The 21,845-nt window shown below is 44.1% G+C and overlaps 1 protein-coding gene across 2 annotated transcripts in view; it reads left to right on the top strand.

Moving 5' to 3' along the window:
- ttc14 (tetratricopeptide repeat domain 14) overlaps window positions 1-21,845 on the top strand; it is a 60,559-nt gene that overhangs the window by 19,794 nt on the left and 18,920 nt on the right. For both annotated transcript variants that reach the window (XM_038817600.1, XM_038817601.1), the window contains exons 7-9: window positions 4,757-4,828; window positions 17,003-17,122; window positions 18,627-18,749. In XM_038817600.1, the coding sequence (XP_038673528.1) occupies window positions 4,757-4,828; window positions 17,003-17,122; window positions 18,627-18,749 (315 nt within the window). The remainder of the gene's footprint in view (window positions 1-4,756; window positions 4,829-17,002; window positions 17,123-18,626; window positions 18,750-21,845) is intronic.

The following is a 21,845-nucleotide window of genomic DNA, read 5'->3' as shown; positions in this document are numbered from 1 at the left end:
CATCTAGAATTAAGTTGAATGATGATCATGAAACCATTATCGATTGTCATAAAAACCCAGCTGGTTCACTAATGTCCTTTCGATAAGGAAACCTGCTGTCCTTACCTGATCTGGCCTACATATGACTCCAAAGCCACAATAATGTCTTGAATCCCATTTGAAATGTCCCAGCAAGCCACTCAACTGCTACAAAAAAATGACGGCAAACCCTGTCAACCCTGCAAGGTATTCCTCATTAACATCTGGGGGCATGTTCCAAAATGAGAGAGCTGTCTCACAGTTGTGTTAAGCAACTGTTTGTCGTAGTCATACTCACTGATAATGTCCCAGATGCCACCATCCTTATTCCTCATTAAGCTCGGTCTCTGGCAGGACAGACCCAACAGCGGTGGCACTATGGTACATATGTTTCACATAAGGGTTCTTTTAATTCTGTTGGTTGCGCACATCTGCACATTACCTTGATATTGGTGCACATAACAGTGCAGAATGAATTTTGTTATGACAGCCTTGGCCAGTGAATGATTAATTCCAGCTTGACCTACTGACCCACTTGACCTGGATGAAATTAACTTTTATTTTAAAATACCTGAGGTCAGCAGGTGCCCAATAACGACAGTCACCATGTTAGTAAATTTAAACAGTTAACTTTTTATTGTTAGCAGTAACTAATTAAATAGGTAGCAAATACAACTGGTCAACTACGTGCTAACCCATCCTCCAACCCCTTAACTCACTCCACCCTCATATATGTACACAGAGGGGAACGGGGGGCGTAAAATAATGATGACTGGATGTCTTCCAGTTAATTTCTTCTTCAGTCTGGGCTTTCAGATGGATGTTATCTTTTCCTTCAGCTTGTAATGGTTTTCACTGTAGACTCACAGAAATAGCAGGCATTCAAGGAAGAGAGGGACAGCTTCTTTCAGGATGTAAGAGCTTCTGCCTTCAGGCAGCAAGGCAAAACAGAGCAGAGAAACCACTGCCTTCAGAAAGTAGGCAACAGAGAAGAGACAGAGTTGCTTCCACTTTGAGAGTCCAGTAGCTTAGAATCAACCATAGAACCACAAGAATCTCTACCGTGCAGAAGGAGGCCATTTGGCTCATCAAGTCTGCACTGATCTTCCGAAAGAGCACCGTACCTAGGCCCACTCCCCTGTCTCACCCCCGTGACCCCACCTAACGATTGGACACTAAAGGGTAATATAGAGTGGCCAATCCAACATACCTGCACATCTTTGGACTGTGCGAGGAAACCGGAGCACCCGGAGGAAACCCACACAGACCCGGGAAAAATGTGCAAACTCCATACAGACGATCGCCCAAGTCTTTTTCCCAGGTCTTGGGCACTGTGCCACCGTACCGCCTTAAGTTCTCTCTGAAAAGCCCCATCTGACAATCAATTGCTGTTGGTTGCTGGGCAGAATATTGTCCCTGGCTAATCCATTGGCAACCAGCCAACCAATTTAAATAAACCTCTTGGGTGCCTTAATGTCTTGGTTCTTCTGCCCAAAATGCAAAACTCAATAACACAGTGTGCTATTTTGATCGAGTTCCTAACTTCCTCTGCTCGATTTAAAGGTATGTCTCCATTAACGATCCATGAACCAAAACTGATAAAGACAAAATAAAAGAAATAGGAACTAAGGGAATCAACAGGAAAGGTCCTTAACAGGTGCAGGGATGGCAAAGATTAGAGGGATCATTGGTTGGAGGAGATCTTTGTACCTGGCATGGGGAATCCTCTGGAACTATTGGTAAATAATGCCAATATTCTAATGGGTTTTTCTGAGTCTCATACTTTTCTATTTTATTGAGAGATCTGGTGGGCTGGGTATGGTTTTCTCAGCATCTGTACCAAAATTAATATACATGCTCTTTGTAAATGGATTCATAATATTTTTACATTAAATATTGAAGGTGTCTTTTTTCCAAGTGGACTGTTTGAAGGGCGATAATTGTAATCAAATTGGAAAAAAGTGATGGATCATTACTCTTATTACCCTGGAGCATGAAAGAAGGCCATTGGGCCAATCATCTCTGTGACTGCACTTTGTTTAATAGTATAACTAATTTTTATACAGAAAAAATGATTGTTACGAGGTCCATGGAGTTTCTTTTGCGTGCGATGGTGACCTCGCGTGAAATGGTTGGGATCGCCCGCGTTAGAATATTCAAATCTGGATTTGGCAAAGGCATGATCAGGATGTGACAAATTACGGGCAGAGTTGGTGATGCGGCGTAAGGAAGTGGATTCAGTGATCAGTATGATGTGGATTTTAAAGCTAAGTTTAGGGAGCTACGATTGCAAACAACGGGTCGGAGAATAGCGGGAGGGCCTACCCGACATTTTTCCTGACCTCCTGCTATTCCCCCTCCCCCCCCACGGCCGCCCCACGACACGAATCGCTGCTCGCCGTTTTTTACGGTGGGCACCGATCGTGGGCAGCGGGTCCGAACCCCGCGCACTCTTTGTTCCTCCGCCGCCCCGCTGGATGAGTCCGCGGGGCGGCTGAGGGGCATAACGGCCCGCGCATGCGCGGGTTTCACGCATATGCGTGATGACGTCATCCGTGCATGCGCGGATTGGAGCCGTCCAATCCGCGCATGCGCGGCTGACGTCATCGTTTGCGTCAGCCGCCGTTAACCTTGGCGCGCGGGCTTAGCGAAGTTGGCTAAGCCTGCGATGCCGAGGTTCACGGGGCCCCGCTGCTAGCCCCGACCGGGGAGCAGAATCGGGTCCCGGGAGGGGGCGTGGAGGCTGCCGTGAAACACTGCCAGTTTCATGGCAGCCTTCATGACTCTCCGCATTTGCGGAGAATTGCACCCTTTGTTTCAACCTGGTTGAGTAGATGGAAAGGGGATTGAACCAGAGTCGAGAGAACAAACTTTGTGGGTGAGGATTGATAATTAATGACTATTCTTCCTGATGAGCTGCAGGAAGCTGTGACTTATCCAGGACCCTGTGAAATAAATAATTCAATCAAGCTAAGTTGCCGCTGGGAGCAGCGAACATATATTTGCCCATAACCTCCGCTCCCTGGGATGTCATACACACAGGTGCCCCAGAAGATGTGCAGTGGGACCTCCCTTCAAGTCCCTATGCAGAGAGTGCACGGAAATTGCCCAGGAGACTCCTGCCAATTACATTGCACCAGGAACCATCCAAATGATTTAAATTGCAGAGTTCAGATGGTTCTCATTTTCCCAGGCAAAAGTTCAAAGAATTAAAAACACTTTGAACTCCTGGGTGACCCACCACAGCACCCCATCGTGTGCCCCCCCCCCCCCCCTCCCCCCACACCTCCCTGGCTACTCAAGGTGGCTGGAACATTTAATTGGATTTACAGAAGCTGGTACTGTAAAAAGGGGTACATTTTTCTTAGCCGGCCCAAATCGGAAGGTCAGGCAGGATAAAAGGAACAAAGTGGCAAGCCGACTATAATTGCCACTCCTCGGAATTTCTGTCCCAATGTTGCAATGTAGTCCTGCAGAATCACTAAACGAAGTTGATATTAAGAATTTAATGCTGCTGTGAAACCACAGGTACCGTTTAAAAATGTTAAAGATCAGCAGTACCAAATTATAGTGTCAGTATCTCATTTCTTTATGACCAAATGAAGGTAGAATATTGGGAATACATATTTAAACACGTGATGTTCCTGTAACTGATCATCTAATTTTGAATGTTGGAAAAGAGTCAGTTGGTCGAAAGAAGGATCTTGCTGTGAGTTTTTTGAACTTTAAAATGTAAAAAATTTGTCACCAGTTAATAATCTTTAATTTCACAAGTATACTTAAATTGACACTGCAATGAAGTTACTGCAATGAAGATACTGTGAAAAGCCCCGAGTCGCCACATTCGGTGCCTGTTCTGGTACACAGGGAGAATTCAGAATGTCCATATCGCCTAACAGCATGTCTTTCGGGACTTGTGGGAGGAAACCGGAGCACCCAGAGGAAACCACCGCAGACACCGGGAGAACATGCAGACTCTGCACAGACAGTGACCAAGCCCAGAGAACCTGGTGCTGTGAAGCAACAGTGCCAACCACTGTGCTACCATTCTGCCCCCTAAACCTGCAACTTGCGTGAAGTCCCAAATTATTCTTACTGTGATATCTAATGTGGAGCTGAAAATGTGAACAATTTTGTCATCCAACCTCCTGCACTTGCTGTTTTACTGCGAAGCAAAAATGGTTTGACAGCAGTACAAAATATACAATGACTTCTGATTTAATGAGTTGTAAAAAAAAAAAGAGGCGCCTCATTTATCCAGTCACTGTTCCTAGATAATATTTTTCCAAATGTATTTTATTACAAACATGCATCAAAACAGTTACAGCAAATAAATACCCCGGGAAACATACAACTGTACAGTCTTTTCCCCCTTTTCACCCTCCCCCACAACGAACAGCCCCTCAAACACGGTCACAAACATCCCCCACCTTTCCTCAAACCCTCCTGAAGGACCCCATAACTCATACTTTACCTTCTCTAATCGCAGGAAGTTGTACAGGTTACACAACGAAACCGCTAACCCCGGTGGCGATATCGTACATAATAGTTCTGCAGAGTTTATGATTCTCTTATTTGTTTATTTGAAATTTCTTCCATTGAGTTGCACTTGAGTTATTTTAGGAGCATTCTTCCAAGTGAATTGGGCTTTTGTCTTTCAAGTGTCAGTTATGCCCTAAAATAACATGGCCATTATTTTCAAATATGAAGTCTGATGATCCTTTCCTTCTTTTAACAGCAAAAACTTTGTCGGGGATGATTATGCTGCAGCTTTAAGGAAAAAACAGTCAGCATCTTGGGCATTAAAGTGGTAGGTATTTGCAATCTGGTTAAGAGCGAAGCTGTAATTATGATGACGTTAACCAGTTGATCTTAAAGCAGGTAACAAATAATCTGTGGGTATGATGCCAGTGAGATAAGCAAAAAAAAAAAATTTGTAAGTTTGTTTGCAAAATGTACTGGTTGATTACAGCCAGAGATCTTCTAATGAAAACAATTAAACAGGATATTTTGGGTTTCCCCTTGCTGTCATGTTTTAGGATTGCTGCTTATAGATCACCTGAGCACAAACATACTGTCCAGCTCAACTTGTATAATATCCTGAATAGGAACAGTGGACTGCAGGCCAGTCTGCCCATTCATGATGTTCCCTATGAAGGAGTACAGTGCAAAACATCTGTTCTCTTTAAAATTTCATAAATCTATGAATCATTCCTAAAAGCATTTTAAATATTTTATTCTGATGAGACTGCATCTAACTATAGACCCAACAATTCAACTTCATTCATCGCACTTTTTGAAATTGCAGGGATGGGGTAGTCTTTTCATTATTTGATTTTAATTTAATTTACAGATTATATCTTTTAAATTTTAGTTGCATTTTCGTGCTGATCAGAGGGGAATCTATATGGGAAATAGAACACATTTTTTCCATTAACTGCATCAAACCTGCAGAATCAAGTAAAGCATAGACAGAAATAAAGTAGAATGGTCTCTGCTGTATTCCAAACAATGGACCTTTTTATCAACACTATCTAATACATTTCCATTTATCACACCAGCAATAATTATTATTATTTCCTGTGTGAGATTGCCAATTTTTGTGATGAATCCTAAGAAGATAGACATATGAGGCAAAGAAAGGCCAAGAAACTCATTCCCTTTGGGGAAGATATTCAATTTACACAATCCTGGAATAGACCTAACCATTTTAATTTCCTGAGCAAAATAATTATGTGAACGTAATTGTGTGGTATTCCAAGATATTACACCCGTAGAGTGGAATTTAATGCCCCCTCTAACGCTGAGTTTGTAGGTGGCTGAAGTTTTTAATCTGGAGGGATGTAGCAGAGTGGGGATCCCACCACCTCCCTTCTGTGCCTGCTTAAGCCTGTGGTGAAAAGGCCCAAGGATGACTTTCCTGCCTGATGCTAATTGAGGCTCATTTAAAGGCCCCATCCCACTGTCGCTGGTATTCCACCACCAGTGAATGGGGGAGTCGCCAAGCTAATTTGCTTGTGGGCATTGGGGTGTGGCAGATGGAGTGCTGTTCCTTGTTTAAGGGCAGTGTGTTTCTGATCTCGGGACCTGGAATGGCAGGAGCCTGGTAACCATCCCCCTTTTTGTCTGATCCATAACCCCTGTCCTGCCTTCACTCATTTGTGTCCCTTATTGATCCTTGGCCTCTGAGCGGGTGTCTAGCAGTAAATACTACTCCTGGTGACACTGACAGGCAATAGAGAGCTGCTGGCCTCTGGCTAGTGCTCTTTGGGGACTTGGTTGCAAGGTTTCCTATCCTGGGGTCCTAAATCCCAGGAAGGCCTCGTACTGGCCATTTCTGGCGAGTCTTCGCCAAGGAAGGTGATGTGGGGCTGCCACTGGTTCTTTAGCTGGCAAGCAATACCCCCATCAACATTAAATTCCATCTATTATGTTCACCTTTTAAGTAATTAAATTTCACAAATGCTTTATCTATCTTCTAATAAGAAGAAACAATTATGTTCTGCTATACTTCTGATTATCTTCCATCTAGTTCTACACCAAATATTTACCCAGCTCACTTTGTAAGTTAATCAGTACAGTGCTAACTGCTTTTGATCAGTGTTCATTCTACGTGTCCGCTTCTTCTTGTCTCAGTCTTGATCGTATTGCGGTGACTTTAAATGGGATTTTTTTTTAAATGAAAATTTAGTCCCAACAATTGGAACTAAACTATTATAATTGAAAAAAAATTCAAAACACTGCAGTAATTGTACATGTAATAAAGCAGCAAAACAGATCTTGAAGAGCCTGTTATCTAAACTTGAACACTGGGAATTCCGGTGACGATGATGTACTGAACAGACGCACATCAGGCAGCTGTCCTCCAGAACATAGCCAAATAGGCACTTTTCGTCGAAATTAGCCTAAAAATTCGGTAGCATGTCGCCCAAAATTTAAAAGGGAAATAACAGAATCATCATGCCAGCAAACAGGAGCTTGAGAGGCCGCAGACATGGCAAGAGCGGAGGAAAAGGCCACGAACATCGGATGGAGGAATCGGTATATCCACAAGGCGAAGGGTCCTTAGTCACACCAGAGAGGGGGAGACCGACCCAAACAACAGCCCCCTCCAACCTGGAGATGGGTGGAAGACATTCCTGATGCCATGCAGACGTCGATCTATGGTCTGGGGAAGAAAAATGGAGGCACGGGGAAGATGATCCTTGAGCTGGAGAAGGCATCGACGGACCAGAGTGACAGGATTGTCGCTTTGGAGGCCGACATCAAACGGTTAGGAGCAACCCAGAGGAGCTTGAAAGAGAAAGTCGAGGACCAGGAGAATAGGTCCCGACACCAGAATATTCGAATTGTGGGCCTGCCAGAGGGGATCGAGGACAGGGACTCGACGGGCTATGTAGCCCAAATGTTGGACAACCTAGTTGTGAGGGGCAGCTTGCCCAACCCACCGGAGATCGATAGAGCGCACAAATCGCTCCGACCGAAGCCCAAAGCGGGGGAGCAATAAAGGGCAATCATTGTGAAATTGCATCGTTATCAGGATTGTGAGAGGATCCTGTGGTGGGCGACGTAGACGAAGGCAAGCAGCTGGGAAGGTCTATCAGCACATTGGGGCAGACTTGGCACGGCGCAGAGCCGAGTTCAACGAGGTGAAAGCGGCTTTGTACAAGTGAGATTTGGAATGTTGTTCCAAGCCAGGCTCTGGGTCACGTTCCAAAATAAGGCACATTACTTCAACACACGGCAGAGGCAGGTGGGTTTGTTTGGAAGAGCGACCTGGACAAGGGGCAGGCAAGGCAAGGCTGAAGGCGAAGCAGAGGAGGAAAGAGGGAAAAAAGAATTAGGATGCGCATACATTATGTTTGCGCGGGACTGTACTGCCTCGCTTTGATCAGAAAGATCAGACCACCGGGAAGAGCGAGGGCAGCGAACGCAGTAGTGGGCGAGGGAGAGATAGTAATGGATAGTTAGCAGGCATGGGACAGGGGTAAGATCAGCCCCAGGAGCCAACACACAAGTGGGGAAAGCCAGCATAGGAAGTATGATAGCAAGGTGGGGTAGCGCACCTCCCGGCAGGTAGGGAGGGCGTGGCGGGGTGGGGGGATGTGAGGTGGGGAACCACGGGGATAGGGGCAGGGAACATAAGGGGGATGATGGGGAGGGGGAAGGATACAGGGCGGGGGGCTGGGCTTAGCAGGGGGATGTGGGGTAGGGCTGAGTAGCTACTCAAGGGGAACATGAGAAGAAGATGGGTCTCCGATTGGTTTCAGCAGGTAGAAGGAACAGGATGGTGCCGCAAGGAGAGGAATCATTTTGGAGTGTCCCTAAAAAATAAAGCAAAACCCTGGAGTGCAGGGGTGGATTTGTGAGGCGGACACACAGTTGGCGGCCGTGTTGGGTGCCCCCTAAACAAAGGGAAACCCCAAAGTGCAGGAGCCCAAACGCATCGTGAGTACGGTCACTTTGGCCATTTTGGACGGCCCCCTAACAAAGGGTAATGCCAGGGCGTGTCCGCCAGGTAAGTATGGTTGATCCCACAGGAAGGGGAAGGACAAAAACCCCTTCCCAGGATTGTCATCTGGAACGTTAGGGGTCTTAACGGCCCAGTGAAAAGATCCAGAGTCTTTGCCCATTTGAGAAGTTTGGAAGCAGACACTCTTCCTTCAAGAGACGCACCTGAGGGAGATGTTCCAATATCCGCAACTGCGGGTGAGGAAGGGCTGCGTGGGACAGGCGTACCATTCATGTTACAGGACAAGGGACAGAGGACAGTATTTACAGCAACAAGGACGGTAACGGACCTGTGATGATATGCGGAAGCAATCATGTAAATAGTGATAGATGTGACCTCCAACCAGCAGGTGGCAGTAGAGAACAACCACGCGATACTATTACCTCAGGGAGTCTGGAGATAGTCGTCTTAGTGGATAGTCACATTTGTAGCAGCTCTTAGATAATTTATTAATAGATAGTAGATGTTGATAATATTCTTATGGTTATCTAACCCACGTTATTGTTTGACAAACATTTAACTAGTCTCAAACTAGATGTTCTCTAGTGCACTTATTTCAAGTGGCCAAGCACTAGACTGTAACATGGTACCAGGAGTTGTTTTGAAGATCTAACAAGATACCAGGATTGGTTTTGAAGATATAAAAGACAAAGATAACAGAAGAAAGAACCAAAAAATCCATACTAACCACGTAGAGTACGGACAGATATGACTCGATGCACTACTAGGCATCGAAGTTGATGATGGAAGGTTTGAAGACATCAAGGTTTGAAGACACCACACCAGCTTCGAGTCACTGGTAGTGTAGATGCGAATTGGCGCGCTTTTAAACAACAGCTCACTCTACATAGCAGCTCCAGGTCTTCAGGCACAGCCTGATGAACGGAGAATAGCGTTTCTGCTCACCGTAGCAGCTCCACAGGCGTTCTAAATCTTTAACGTCTTCGCATTCGATAATGAAGCTTATAGAAATAACTTGGGTTAAGTCATGTAAAAACTTGATGGGCACTGCACACCCTAAAAAACGAAACATTCAAGCGGTATGTTTCTCGCATGCGTACACAGCAAGCTGGTCAATCGTTCGACAGCACCTTAACAGACTTGAGGTTAAGGGCTCAGACATGTACCTTTTCAAGCGTCAATGATCCCCGATCATATCGTGTTCGGGATTAGCAATGACAGGAGATATTGTTGAGGGGGAATGAACTCCAGCTTGACAATGCCAATTAAGATTTGCCGAGCCAGCTTATTGGCACTCTAAACCTATAAAAGTTTGGCGCGAAGATCGGTGATGCGGCGGCCACCATTAGTGTTTTAATACATCCTAAGGTAAAACATGGTCCCAGCAGTGGCGGCCATTTTAACTGAGTAATCGATACCACCATTTTACAAAGGCAATGTCCAGCATTTGGAAAAGTCTGTTCTAAATGCAAAGGCAAGAATCACGCAATGTTTATTGAATAAAAAATAGGAAATACCCAAATTAATCAACGTAATTGATTAGATAAATCTCTAAGACAATTTTTATGACTGATATCTAGTGAAGATAAGCATTGTAATGACATGCAAGTTGAAAAGGCTTCGAAGCTAATTTGCATTAATAGCAATGCAAATACAAGTGTTCAAGGAGATAACTGGACAGTTCCTCTGATGATTAATAAACATTAATTAATGTTAAACTCAACACGGGAGTGAGGGCCAATCTTTTAAGTTCATTGGATATGCAAGAAATGAAAATTAAACCATATTTTAAATAAAACAGTACTTTTGAAGGATTGCAACAGCAAATGAATTAATACTCCGGGAGTATGTGAACTGGGATTTTGTATAAAGAACGTGAACCATTCCTAGGAGTGGAAGCATGTGAGGCACACAAATTAGTAAAAACAATATACAGTGTTGACTGTGCTGTAACCACACAAAGTACATCAGTGGATTCAATCGTTTAAAGCATTTCCTGAAATATTTCAAGCATTCAGAGTTTTGCCATTCACTTATCGGATCCAGTTAAAAGAGAATGCACAACCAGTCGTGCACGCACCAAGGCGAGTACCAGCTCCATCAAAGGAACGACTAAAAAATGAACTGGAGAGAATGACAAATCTGGGGGTAGTAAAACGAATTGACGAACCAACGGATTGGGTAAATCTTTGATTTGTGTGAAGAAACAAAACCATGACCTGACAATCTATGGATCCCAAAGATCTCCATGTAAACATAAAGAGAGAGCATTATCCTGTTCTGAAAAGAGGAGATTACGTGTGAGATGTCAGGAGCGACATGTTTTAGCAAACAAGATGCATCGTTGTTTTTGGCAACTCCAGTTGGATGAGACTAGCACAAAGCTGTGCACCCTTAACACTCCATTTGGGCGATATTGTTTTCTCAGAATGCCATTTGGTATTATTTCAGCATCTGAAATTTTCCATAGCACACGTAGAAGGAATTCCAGGCATCAAAGTACATGTAGACGATATTATCGTTTGGGGTTCAATAAGAGAAGAGCACAATGAAAAGCTTACCAAAGTACTGGGACACATCAAAAAGCATGGTCTGAATTTAAATAAAGCGAAATGACAGTTTTGTGTTGAAAAAAATCACATTCTTGAGATAAATTTTCTGCTAGCGGTATATAACCTGACCAAGAGATGATAAAGGCGATATTAAACATGCCACATCCAACAGACAAAAAGTCTTCAGGATGCTAGAATGATAAATTTCGTAAGAAAATTTATTCCTAATTTATCAGCGAAAAAGATGGGAAACAGCCAAAAAGGATACAAAAAGGAAAGACATGAGCAAAAGCGGCGAATGTTATAGGAAGCAGTGACAGCAGCTCCTGTGCTGTCATTTTTTGACCCGACAGATGACAAAAATATTGACCGATGCATCGAAAGATGGGTTTGGGAGCAGTGATATTGAAGCAAGGCAATGATGAAAATTGACTTCCAGTTGCCAATGCCTCAAGATCAATGACTGACACAGCGTAGATATGCTCAAATAGAAAAAAAATACTTGGGTTTGACAAATGGATTAAACAAATTCCATGATCACGTATATGGCCGACCGACATTTTTAGTTGAAACTGATCATAGACCACTTGTGGCCATAGTAACGAAAAATCTAAATGAGATGTCACCAAGAATACAACGCATGATGATGAAGTTACAGAGGTACGACTCCAATCTCATTTATACGCCAGGAAAACATCTCGTAGTAGCTGATGCACTTTCTTGAACTACGGATAGGACCAAAGAACAATATATGGATGAGGATGTGCAAGTATACGTGAATCTTGTGACACAATCTCTTCCCGTGTCCGATGAGAAGTCAAAACTAATCAAGGACGAAACCAACAAAAATGAAATGTTGCAGAGAACCATAACATATCTCATAGGGATGGCCAAAAAGATCCTGTTCCAAATATTATAACATTAGATGAAAGCTAAGTGCAGCTAATGGTTTTTGCTCGGGCAAAACAGGATTGTCATACCATAATCATTTACGATCCACTATTCTAAAGAAGATTCATGAGGGGCACTTATGCATAGAAAAATGCAAACAAAGAACCAGATAAACTGTTTACTGACCAGGCATCATTCAAGATATTAAAATCATGATTGAAAACGTCAAATTATCAGAAATTTCAGTACAAACAACAAAAAAGTTTCAAAGAACAAATGTAAGTGGGCAAAATAATTATGACTCCATGGCAGAAAGTGGGAATGGATCTGTTCTATCCAGCGGGAAAAGAATATCTGTTAGTGATCAACTATTTTTCTAACTTTCCAGAGATGGTACAACTAGCAAACACTAGTGAACTCATCAGCTAGATGTATCATCAAACATACCAAGGACATTTTAGCAGTCATGAATGGACAGAGTTCGCACAGAGCTATGATTCTGACATATTACTTAGTCCTCTTTATCCGCCATCCAATGGGAAGGCTGAAAAAAGTGTTCATATTGTGAAGCAGCTACTCAAAAAAGCTATGGTCAGCCGGCAAGATCCATATCTCGCATTATTTAGCTATAAAGCAGCACCATTGATTAATGGATTATCACCGTCACAATTGTTGAGGCCTTGACAGCTCAGAATAACCTTAACATACATTCCACATGAACCAACGAATTGAAAACTTGTGAAGAAGCTCATTTCAAAAAAGGAGGCAAAAGAGGTATGGTGATAAATCCACAAGATATTGCAACAGTTTAAGAGGCATTTTGACAAATACAGGAATAGGATGGGAATAGAGGGATATGGACCCCAGAAGTCGAGAAGATTTTAGTTTAGACGGGCAGCATGGTCAGCGCAGGCTTGGAGTGCTGAAGGGCCTGTTCCTGTGCTGTACTTTCTTTGTTTGCAAAGAATGACAGTCGGGGTAGAAGATCCTGATGGAAATGGGTAGTTGAAGTGTGCAACGCTAATACAATCATGAGGTCCTCAGTCATACATCATCGTTACCGATGACTGGCAAGTTCTAATAAGAAACAGGAGAGAGTTGCTGAATGTTCAGCAACCCTTTGTTTCGGAACCATCAGATGATGAAAGCAATCTCCAGACAACTGAACAAACGCTATCTCGGCATACAGAAACAGAACAAGCTGAAGAACCATCTTCAACAAACAGTTGAAAATCAAGCAAGCTCACAAGTTCAACCAATGCTTAGAAGGTAGACAAAACACAGAAAAAAGACAAACAGATTGAATTTGTGATGAACTTTAAACATGTGAATAGTGGGGGCATTATGTATATCATATACTTTGTATATTAAATTCAAATACTATGTAACTATTATGCATTTCCAAAGGAAAGAGGATGTGATATGCATATCTGAAATGCATAAGCAATCATGTAAATAGTGATAGATGCGACCTCCAACCAACAGTTGGTAGTAGAGAACACCCATGGGACTCCTCCGAGAGGCCGGAGATAATCGTTGTAGTGGATTGTCACATTGTAGCTCTTAGATAATTTATAACAGTAGATTTTGATAATTTTCTTATGGTTATCTAACCCACTTTACTGTTTAACAATAAATATTTAACTAGTCATGCACTAGACGTTCTCTGGTGCACTTATTCTGACTGGCCAAGCACCAGAATGTAACAGGACCCATGGGGACAGTGTGTCATGGTCAGCGGCATCCAAAATGATGCAGTCCTGGTGAACGAGGTAGTCCTGGTAAACGTGTTCGCGCTCAACTGGGATGACTGATTTCAGGAAGGCCATGGTGGAAATCCCCAACATCGACACACACTGACTGATCATGGGAGGGGACTTTAACTGCGTACAGGACCCGTTGACGGACCGATCGAACCCCAAAATGGGAGAAAAGACAGGCATGGCCAGGGAACTGGGAGCATTCATGGAGCAGATGGGGGCAGTTGACCCAAGGCGGTTCCTACATCCTGGTGAGAAGGAATTCTTGTTCTTTTTGCCGTTGCACAAGGTTTACACCCGTGTCAAATTCTTCAGAGTAGAGAAATCGGTGTTTCCAGAAACAGTAAGAGTGGAGTACTCCGCGATAGTCATCTCTGACCACGCTCCACATTACGAGCCATACCCAACGGCCCAATTGGAAGTTGGACACTGACCTCTTGGCCGACGGTGTTCTGCACGGTGAAAACAGCACAGGCCATAGGCGAGTATATAACTAACAATCAGAATGGGGAAGTCTCACCTTCCACATTCTGGGAGGCACTGAAGGCGGTGATTAAGGGAGAGATTATAGCCTACAAGGCTCGCAGAGAAAGGGAAGAGAGGGCGGTGAAACAACAACTGATCGACTCCATCCTGGAGGCCGACAGAAAATATGCAGAGACGCTGACCGCAGAGATTCTGTCGGGGAGTAAAAAGCTGCAAATGGACTTTAACCTGCTATCCACCAGGAAGGCAGGGCACCAACTTCGCTAGACAAGACATTTTATGGACATGGAGAGAATGCTAATCGCCTTTTGGATTCTCGATGGACGTTGATAAAATATTCATACGAGCTCTGGCTCCGCACCTATGGGAGATGTTTGCAGACTCGCTAGCTATGGGGCTCCCTGCCTCCTGTGCTAACGCAGGCCACCATATCGCTGATACCCAAAAAAGACACTGACCCGGAATGCAGACCCATTTTGCTGCTTAACGTTTTTGTGAGAATGCTCGCGAAAGTCCTGGCCAAGAGACTGGAGAGCTGCGTACCAGAACTGGTCTCTGAGGACCAGCCAGGCTTTGCCAAGGTTAGACAGCTAACTGCAAACATTCGACGGCTGTCGAATGTAATACTAACCCCATCTAGCGAGAGAACACCAGAGGTGGACGTCTCTTTGGACGCTGAAAAGGCTTTTGACAGAGTCGAATGGAGGTACCTCATTGAGGTACTGGAGCGGTTTGGGATAGAGACAGAGTTTACAACGCCCCCAAGTGAGCACCAGCCGTGAATACAACTGCACAGAGGCACCAGGCAGGGATGCCAGCTGTCTCACCCTGGTACTTGAACCCCTGACGATTGCGCTGCGAGATGCAAAAGGCTAGAAGGATATCCGAAGAGGAGGCAGAGAGCACAGTGTCTCCCGGATGACGACTACTCTACGTTTCAGACCCGCGGAACAGCTTGATGGAAATCATGAGGCTTCTGGAAGAGTTTGGGGCCATCTCGGGCTACAAACTCATTTTGGGCAAGAGCAAGATGTTCCCAGTGAACCCAACAAGGGAGGGTCTACTATTCAAACTAGCCCAAAACAAATTCCGCTACCTGGGGATTCAGATAGCCCAAGACTGGACACAGATCCACAAATGGAATTTGACCAGTCTGGCGGAGGATGTTAAAAAGGACCTACAGAGATGAGATGCACTCCTGCTCCCCCTGGCAGGGAGGATGCAGATGATCAAGGTGAATGTACTGTCGAGGTTCCATCTTCCCGTTCAGATCCATACTGACACGTAGATACATAGAAGATAGGAGCATGGGGAGGCCTTCTGGCCCTTTGAGCCTGCTCCGCTATTCATCACGATCATTGCTGATCATCCAACTCAAGGATCTTCATCCCCCAAGGCCTTTTTCTAAGAAATAGACAGTTATTATTATTGTGTGTGTGTGTGTGTGTCTACACCCATCCTGGACAAGCTGTCAGAACGACTGAAGCTACCGACCGAGCGGGACGATGGGGTACCCTAGGACCCCAAGAAAGTCAATGCTGGAGTAACTGCTAGAGTTGAACATTATGGAGAATTTGGAGCGAACCACTGAGTAGGGCCAACTCCACCTCCTCCTGCGCAAGGCGCCTCATACAGTTCAAAGTGGTGCACAGAGCGCACTTAACCACAACCAGAATGAATAGATTTATCCACAACCAGAATGAACAGATTTATCCCGGGGGTAGAGGATAAGTATGAACGGTGCTAGGGAGGCTCGGCCAACCATGTTCTGGATGTCCCAAACGTGTCGGCTTCTGGACAGCCTTCTTCAAAGCGATGTCCAAGGTTGTGTGGGCGAGGGTGGAGCCGTGCCCGAGAGTGGCAGTCTTTGGGGTATTGGACCAGCCAGAACTTTATATGGGGAAGTGGGCCAACACTTTTGCCTTTGCTTTTGCCTAATTGTATGTCAGGAAATCCTGCTTGGCTGGCGATCAGCAGCACCACCCACAGCTTCAGATTGGCTGGCAGACCTGTCGTAATTTCTCCATCTGGAAAAGATCAAATACACCATCCAAGGGTCGGACGAGGGCTACCACAAAGCATGGAGGCCATTCATTAGCCTGTTTGTAGCCTGTTTGAAGATCTGTTTCAGGCCAGTACTGGATAGGAAGGGAGGGAGCTGGTTGGGGGACATTGAGGGCAGACAAGTCCACACACAGCAGATGGGGACAAAGGGAAGAACCCAGGGAAATATCAGGAAGGGTCATGGAAAGAGACAGGTGGGGACTAGAACACCCCCACCCCCAACACAACAAAGCCATTGGAGCAACAATAACAAAATTGTGCATAGGAGCCGTCTCGCTCACCTATTGTACAGTGTACAGATGTCAAAATTCAACAAAAATATTTTGAAGTAAAATGAAAAGAACGGGGGAGGGGTAAGGGGGGGGGTTACGACTTGGGGGTTACCTCCAGTGTTTGGCTTTTGTAAATCGTATCCGATCTACGCCGGTGTGTTTATTTTGCCTTGTATAATATGAAAAACCTGAATAAAAACATTTTCAAAAAAAAAAATGAATGTGAACACTGAAAAGCTGCACTATTCAAAGTTCAGCCATTTCACAAAATACACGAAATATGGTTTGATTCCTGGTTGCAACACAAATATTCACAAAACAGTTAGCACCTTGCAAATTTTCTCTGTGGTTGGCCATTTCTTCGGCAGGTGAAATGCATCAGCATAATCGGGGAAAGCTATTTGAGTTTTACGTGAAACGTTTTGAAGAAATAAGTTAAATGAATTTTTGATTGTGTACTGACTTGGATTTGTCCTTTTCCCACAGTGTTAAAGCTGGGGTGGAACATTTTAAAGCAGGGCGTCATGTAGATGCTATGAATGAATACAACAAAGCTCTGGAAATTGACAGCAATAATGTTGAAGCTCTTGTGGCTCGTGGTGCACTGTAAGTATGTGATCGGTGATACACTATTACATATAAGATCCAAAGGAGACTTGACAGGGTAGATGCTGAGAGAATGTTTCCCCTCATGGGGCACACAGTTAAAAAAAATTAGGAGTCGCCTATTTAAGACTGAGATAAGGAGAAATTTATTTCTCTCTTGAGGGTTTTTAGCCGTTGGAACTATAAGACAGAGGAGCAGAATTAGGCCACTCGGCCTATCGGGTTTGCTTTGTCATTCAATCGTGGCTGATATTTTTCTCATCCCCATTCTCCTGCCTTTTCCCCATTATTCCTGATCCCCTTATTAATCAAGAACCTATCTATCTGTCTTAAAGACACTCAGTGATTTGGTCTCCACAGCGTTCTGCGGCAAAGTGTTCCACACATTCACCACCCTCTGGCTGAAGAAATTCCTCCTCATCTCAGTTTTAAAGGATCGTCCTTTTAGTCTGAAATTGCTCACCTACCCAGAGTATAGTGGAAGCTGGCTCATTGAAATTGCTCAAGTCTAAGTTAGATCAAAAATAACTAACAAGTGAGTTGAGGGTTATAGGGGCAGATAGGAAAGTGAAGTTGAGGCTACAATCAGATCAACCATAATCTTACTGAATGGCAGAGCAGGCTCGAGGTACCGGATAGCTTCCTACTGCTACTAATTATTTTATTATTGTGAATGTTTGTCTACTAATACCGATAAATTTTTTTAGGAGTCACAGATAAAGGTCCTCTGGTAGTTCAAAGAATAAATATACCATGTGCTGTTGTGGCAAACCATACAAATCATAAAAGAACCATATCTGATCCCTGGTCTATGCTGAGTTAGTTATCCCGCAATCAGAATAACATTGCAGGAGTTTTGCAATTAGCATTGGGGTCCCTGTTTTGGAGGGGCCGGAGTTTCTGGTTCTAATTGCTACTTCACAATTCTTTTTTGGAGCATGTACAATGACTGAAAATAAAATTTTCTTCAGTTGTAAGAATTCCATTGTTCTATAGCCCACTGACTCTTGCTGTTCGTGCTTTTTACTTGAATAGTCAGCTGGTTGAAGAAAGGCTGCCATAAGATACATAGCCACACCTAGTATGAATAGCCCTCCAAGTGAGGAAGGGTAGGGAAGAAAAACAAATCACAATTGTGCATATAGTTTGGTTCTGGTATTTCTACAATGGTGGTGAGGCAAATCATGTTGTGAGCGGCATTGAGATTCCTTTCCCAATGTTTACAACTTTTGGAGAATAATTCTTTTGATTTATACATAATGCTGTCATGCATTTCATTCGAGCTTTGATGGCAGGAATTTACTATTTAATTTAGAGTAATCGTTTTGGTTAAACCCCTTCCAGGAGAAACTATGCTGCGTGGCTCATGTTAATTTGGAGAGTCCAAATAACTATCTTTTATTTCTTAAAATATTTTAATTTGAGATGTGAGATTAGTGATTAATTTATCAATTAATGCTCATCTACATGGATCTTGTTAACAATTCTTTCCCTTTTGTTTTAGTTATGCAACGAAAGGAAGTCTAAACAAAGCTATTTCTGACTTTGATTTGGCTTTGGAGACGTGTCCAACACATAGGAATGCAAAGAAATATCTCTGTCAGACTCTAGTGGAAAGAGGAGGCCAGTAAGTGCGGAACGCATCAAATGTATTTAAAAACAAATTTATTTGTGAATTTCACATTGAATTGTAGACGAGGAGTCAAAACCTACACGTCCAAGTAATTTGCTTTTATTTTACTTCTGACATGAAGTGTGTTTGAGGACAGGATGAGTTAATTTGACTATAGCACAGGCCCGTAATTACTTTCCACTTAATGTCATTCATTCTGTACTTGTATTTTATAAAGTACAGCGGTTTTATAATTTTCTTAATTAAGCAACAACGGTTCAGCCAGTTTGATAGGTAGAAAAGTAGAATTGTTTCCAGCATTGGAGCTTTTCTGCCTAAGTAGCTTGGACGCACGCACGCACACGCGTGTGTGTGTATATATATTTTTAAAATGGGGATTACGGTACCATCATGGTTGGAGGGCGTAATTGGTGAAACAAATTTGCATTGGCAGTTTCTATTATGACTGTTGGTGGATGAATTTATAATGGTGGAAGTTGGCACCAGAAAACTTTAAAATTTGAGCATTCAGTTTGTGGCATGGTCAAGATAATTTTTGATTTGAATAATTAGAAAATGGGACTAATTTCCTCACAACCATTTGTTGGCTGTTTAATCCTTGATATGAAAACAATGGAATCATTTATCCGATCCATTCTATGCTACTCGATTTGTGAATTACCTGGTTTCCCATGATTATGTCTGCTGTAGAACATGCAATTAAATACTCCTTGGTCTCTTGCCATTCATCTACGTTTTTCATGATATAGAGGGCACGATTCTCCAGAAAAATTCTCAAGTTTTGCCGTGTTTTTCAGGGAGGTTCCTGCTGGCTGTGTCGGCGTGTTCCCCACTGCTATTCAATGATATTTAGTCATTTTTTGGGGGCCTGGGGAGTTTCTCACCGGTTTAGCCTGTACTTGAGCACTGGCGAGCTGAACTGTGAGATCGTCCCGCCATTTTGAAAGGGTGCATTGATCTCTAAGTGAGCATGCACACCCCCCACTCGTAGGCAATGTCACCCCCCACACAAATGAGCACTACCCCACACCACCCAAGGACCCCCCCCCCCCCCCCCCCCCCCCATCAAACCTCCAGGAGGCCCCTACGTACCTGCCCTGCACACTCCCGCCCTCCAAAGACCCCCTCCACCCTCATTTCATGGGCGTGCCCCCGCCTCTTCTCTTGCCCCCCCCCCGGCCCTGAACAGTGGCAACCTGGCACCTGGGCAACCTTGCACTAACATCCAGCCAGTGCTCCTGCCGACTTGGCAGTCTCACCTGGGCACCATGGCAGTGCGAAGGTGCCGTTTCAGGGGGCCACCCTGAACTTACCGTGACCACCCAGGAATCTCCGATGGCCTGGGTGCCGTTCAGCCTGGTCAATGTTTGTGGACCATCACTGATCCACACCCGGCTGTAGCCTCCCTAGGGAGGCCGGAGAAACAAGGGAGGCTGGTGGATCCCAGGCAGGTAGGTTGTAAGTCGGTTTACCACCTACTTCTGAGTGTGTCATTTGGTTCTGTTCCTTTTGGACGGAGATCTGACTCCGATATCACGCGTGACTTGGGTGAATCCCATGAGGCGGAGGCTGTCTGAGGTCTGGTGGAGGTCTCCCGGGATTCTCTGGCTGTGATGTGCTCTCACGTGAGCCCAACATGGCAAGGGAATCGTGCCAAAAGTGTTGAACAATCCAATGGTTACCATTTGTTTCAAGGTTGTGTCAGATTTTTTAGCTTTGAAGTAATAATTAAGAAGGCAGAAAAGAAGGAAATCAAATGTTGATGAAAAAGTAAGACAAAGGGAGTAACAATTTATACTTCGAGTTAGGGGTACTAATTGTTGACTCTGGCTGAGGTGTTGCCATGGAGAATGCATTGGGGAGCTATTGTCTTCTCGGGTTTTGTTTAATTCAAAAGGTGCGATGCCTGGGACATGTTTCTTTTGCGTGTTGAGGACAGGTCACCAGAGGCAGAGTACTGACTGCACTCAACCAGCCTGTGCTTGCAAAACTCAGAACATGTCTAACATTGGATGTGATTCCATGATTGCACCGCACTTGCTGAGCAATCCTAAATGTGCTAAGAATTACACTAACGGCAGATTTAAAATCAGCTGGGTACGTAATGTGGTTCATTTGCATTTGCTCGAAGCTACATATATTTATACACAAGGGCCTGTCTGTCACAGGCAAAAGGTACATGTCCAGACATCGAGACATTTTTGAATTAAGCAGAAGCTTGGGGGAATAATAGTTTCCTGATACATTTTCCATGGCAACCCCTTGATCAACCAGAGTCAACTTCCCAACCACTCAGCACTCTTTTCACTTGTTGCCCCCTCTGAAATTTGGCATTCTGTCCTGATGAGTACAAGATGAGCAGCTACAGCATCAATACTGAAGTTCTGTCCCACCAAGCGACTAAACCAAATGTTGTGCTATTGCTCTCATCTTCTATATGCTGTTTTTCTTGATCACTGACTCAGTGCATCCCTTGATCTTCCTGCTTGATAACATCAAGTTCTGTTTCCACATCTACCTATGCATATTTGAGGATTTCCAGACACATGAACCAGCTTCCGAGCTACCTGGACCTGGTGCATGGCTGTGACCTGGAGTTTTGCCGCAACAACCTGGACTCTTGCCAGCTATCTGGATATGACCAACTAGCCTGCAAGCACGATACTTTGACTGGAAGCAGGAGCATGAAATTTCTGACTCTGTGAACCTGGCTTTCGTGACCTGGATCTTGCTGAAATCCAGTGGACCTCTCATGCTGCCTCGGGAACCGAACTCTATTGCAATTTATAACTATCTCTTTCTGCCATTTCCGTGGCTGTGGCCTCCTCACTGGCCAGCCTCCTCACACATCAGCTTATTGCCTTTTTCTTAAAAGCTTGGACTAGATTTATTGTTCTGTTGGCCTTCTACCAGCATGCCTCTGAGGTTGATTTTAGGTTCTTGCCATATCCACAGTGACGAGAGAGGTTCTTTAATTTGAGGATGTAATCTATAACAATCTCACTTGACAACTGTTTACATTCATGGAATGCAACTCTCAGTACCATTTCATTCTTAGTTGTGGCAACATGATCTAGAATCGTATTAATT

Source organism: Scyliorhinus canicula, chromosome 13, assembly GCF_902713615.1.
Source record: "Scyliorhinus canicula chromosome 13, sScyCan1.1, whole genome shotgun sequence".
NCBI lineage: Eukaryota > Metazoa > Chordata > Chondrichthyes > Carcharhiniformes > Scyliorhinidae > Scyliorhinus > Scyliorhinus canicula.
The sequence above is the reverse complement of the archived record's forward strand: the minus strand, read 5'-3'. Positions and strand labels throughout refer to the sequence as shown.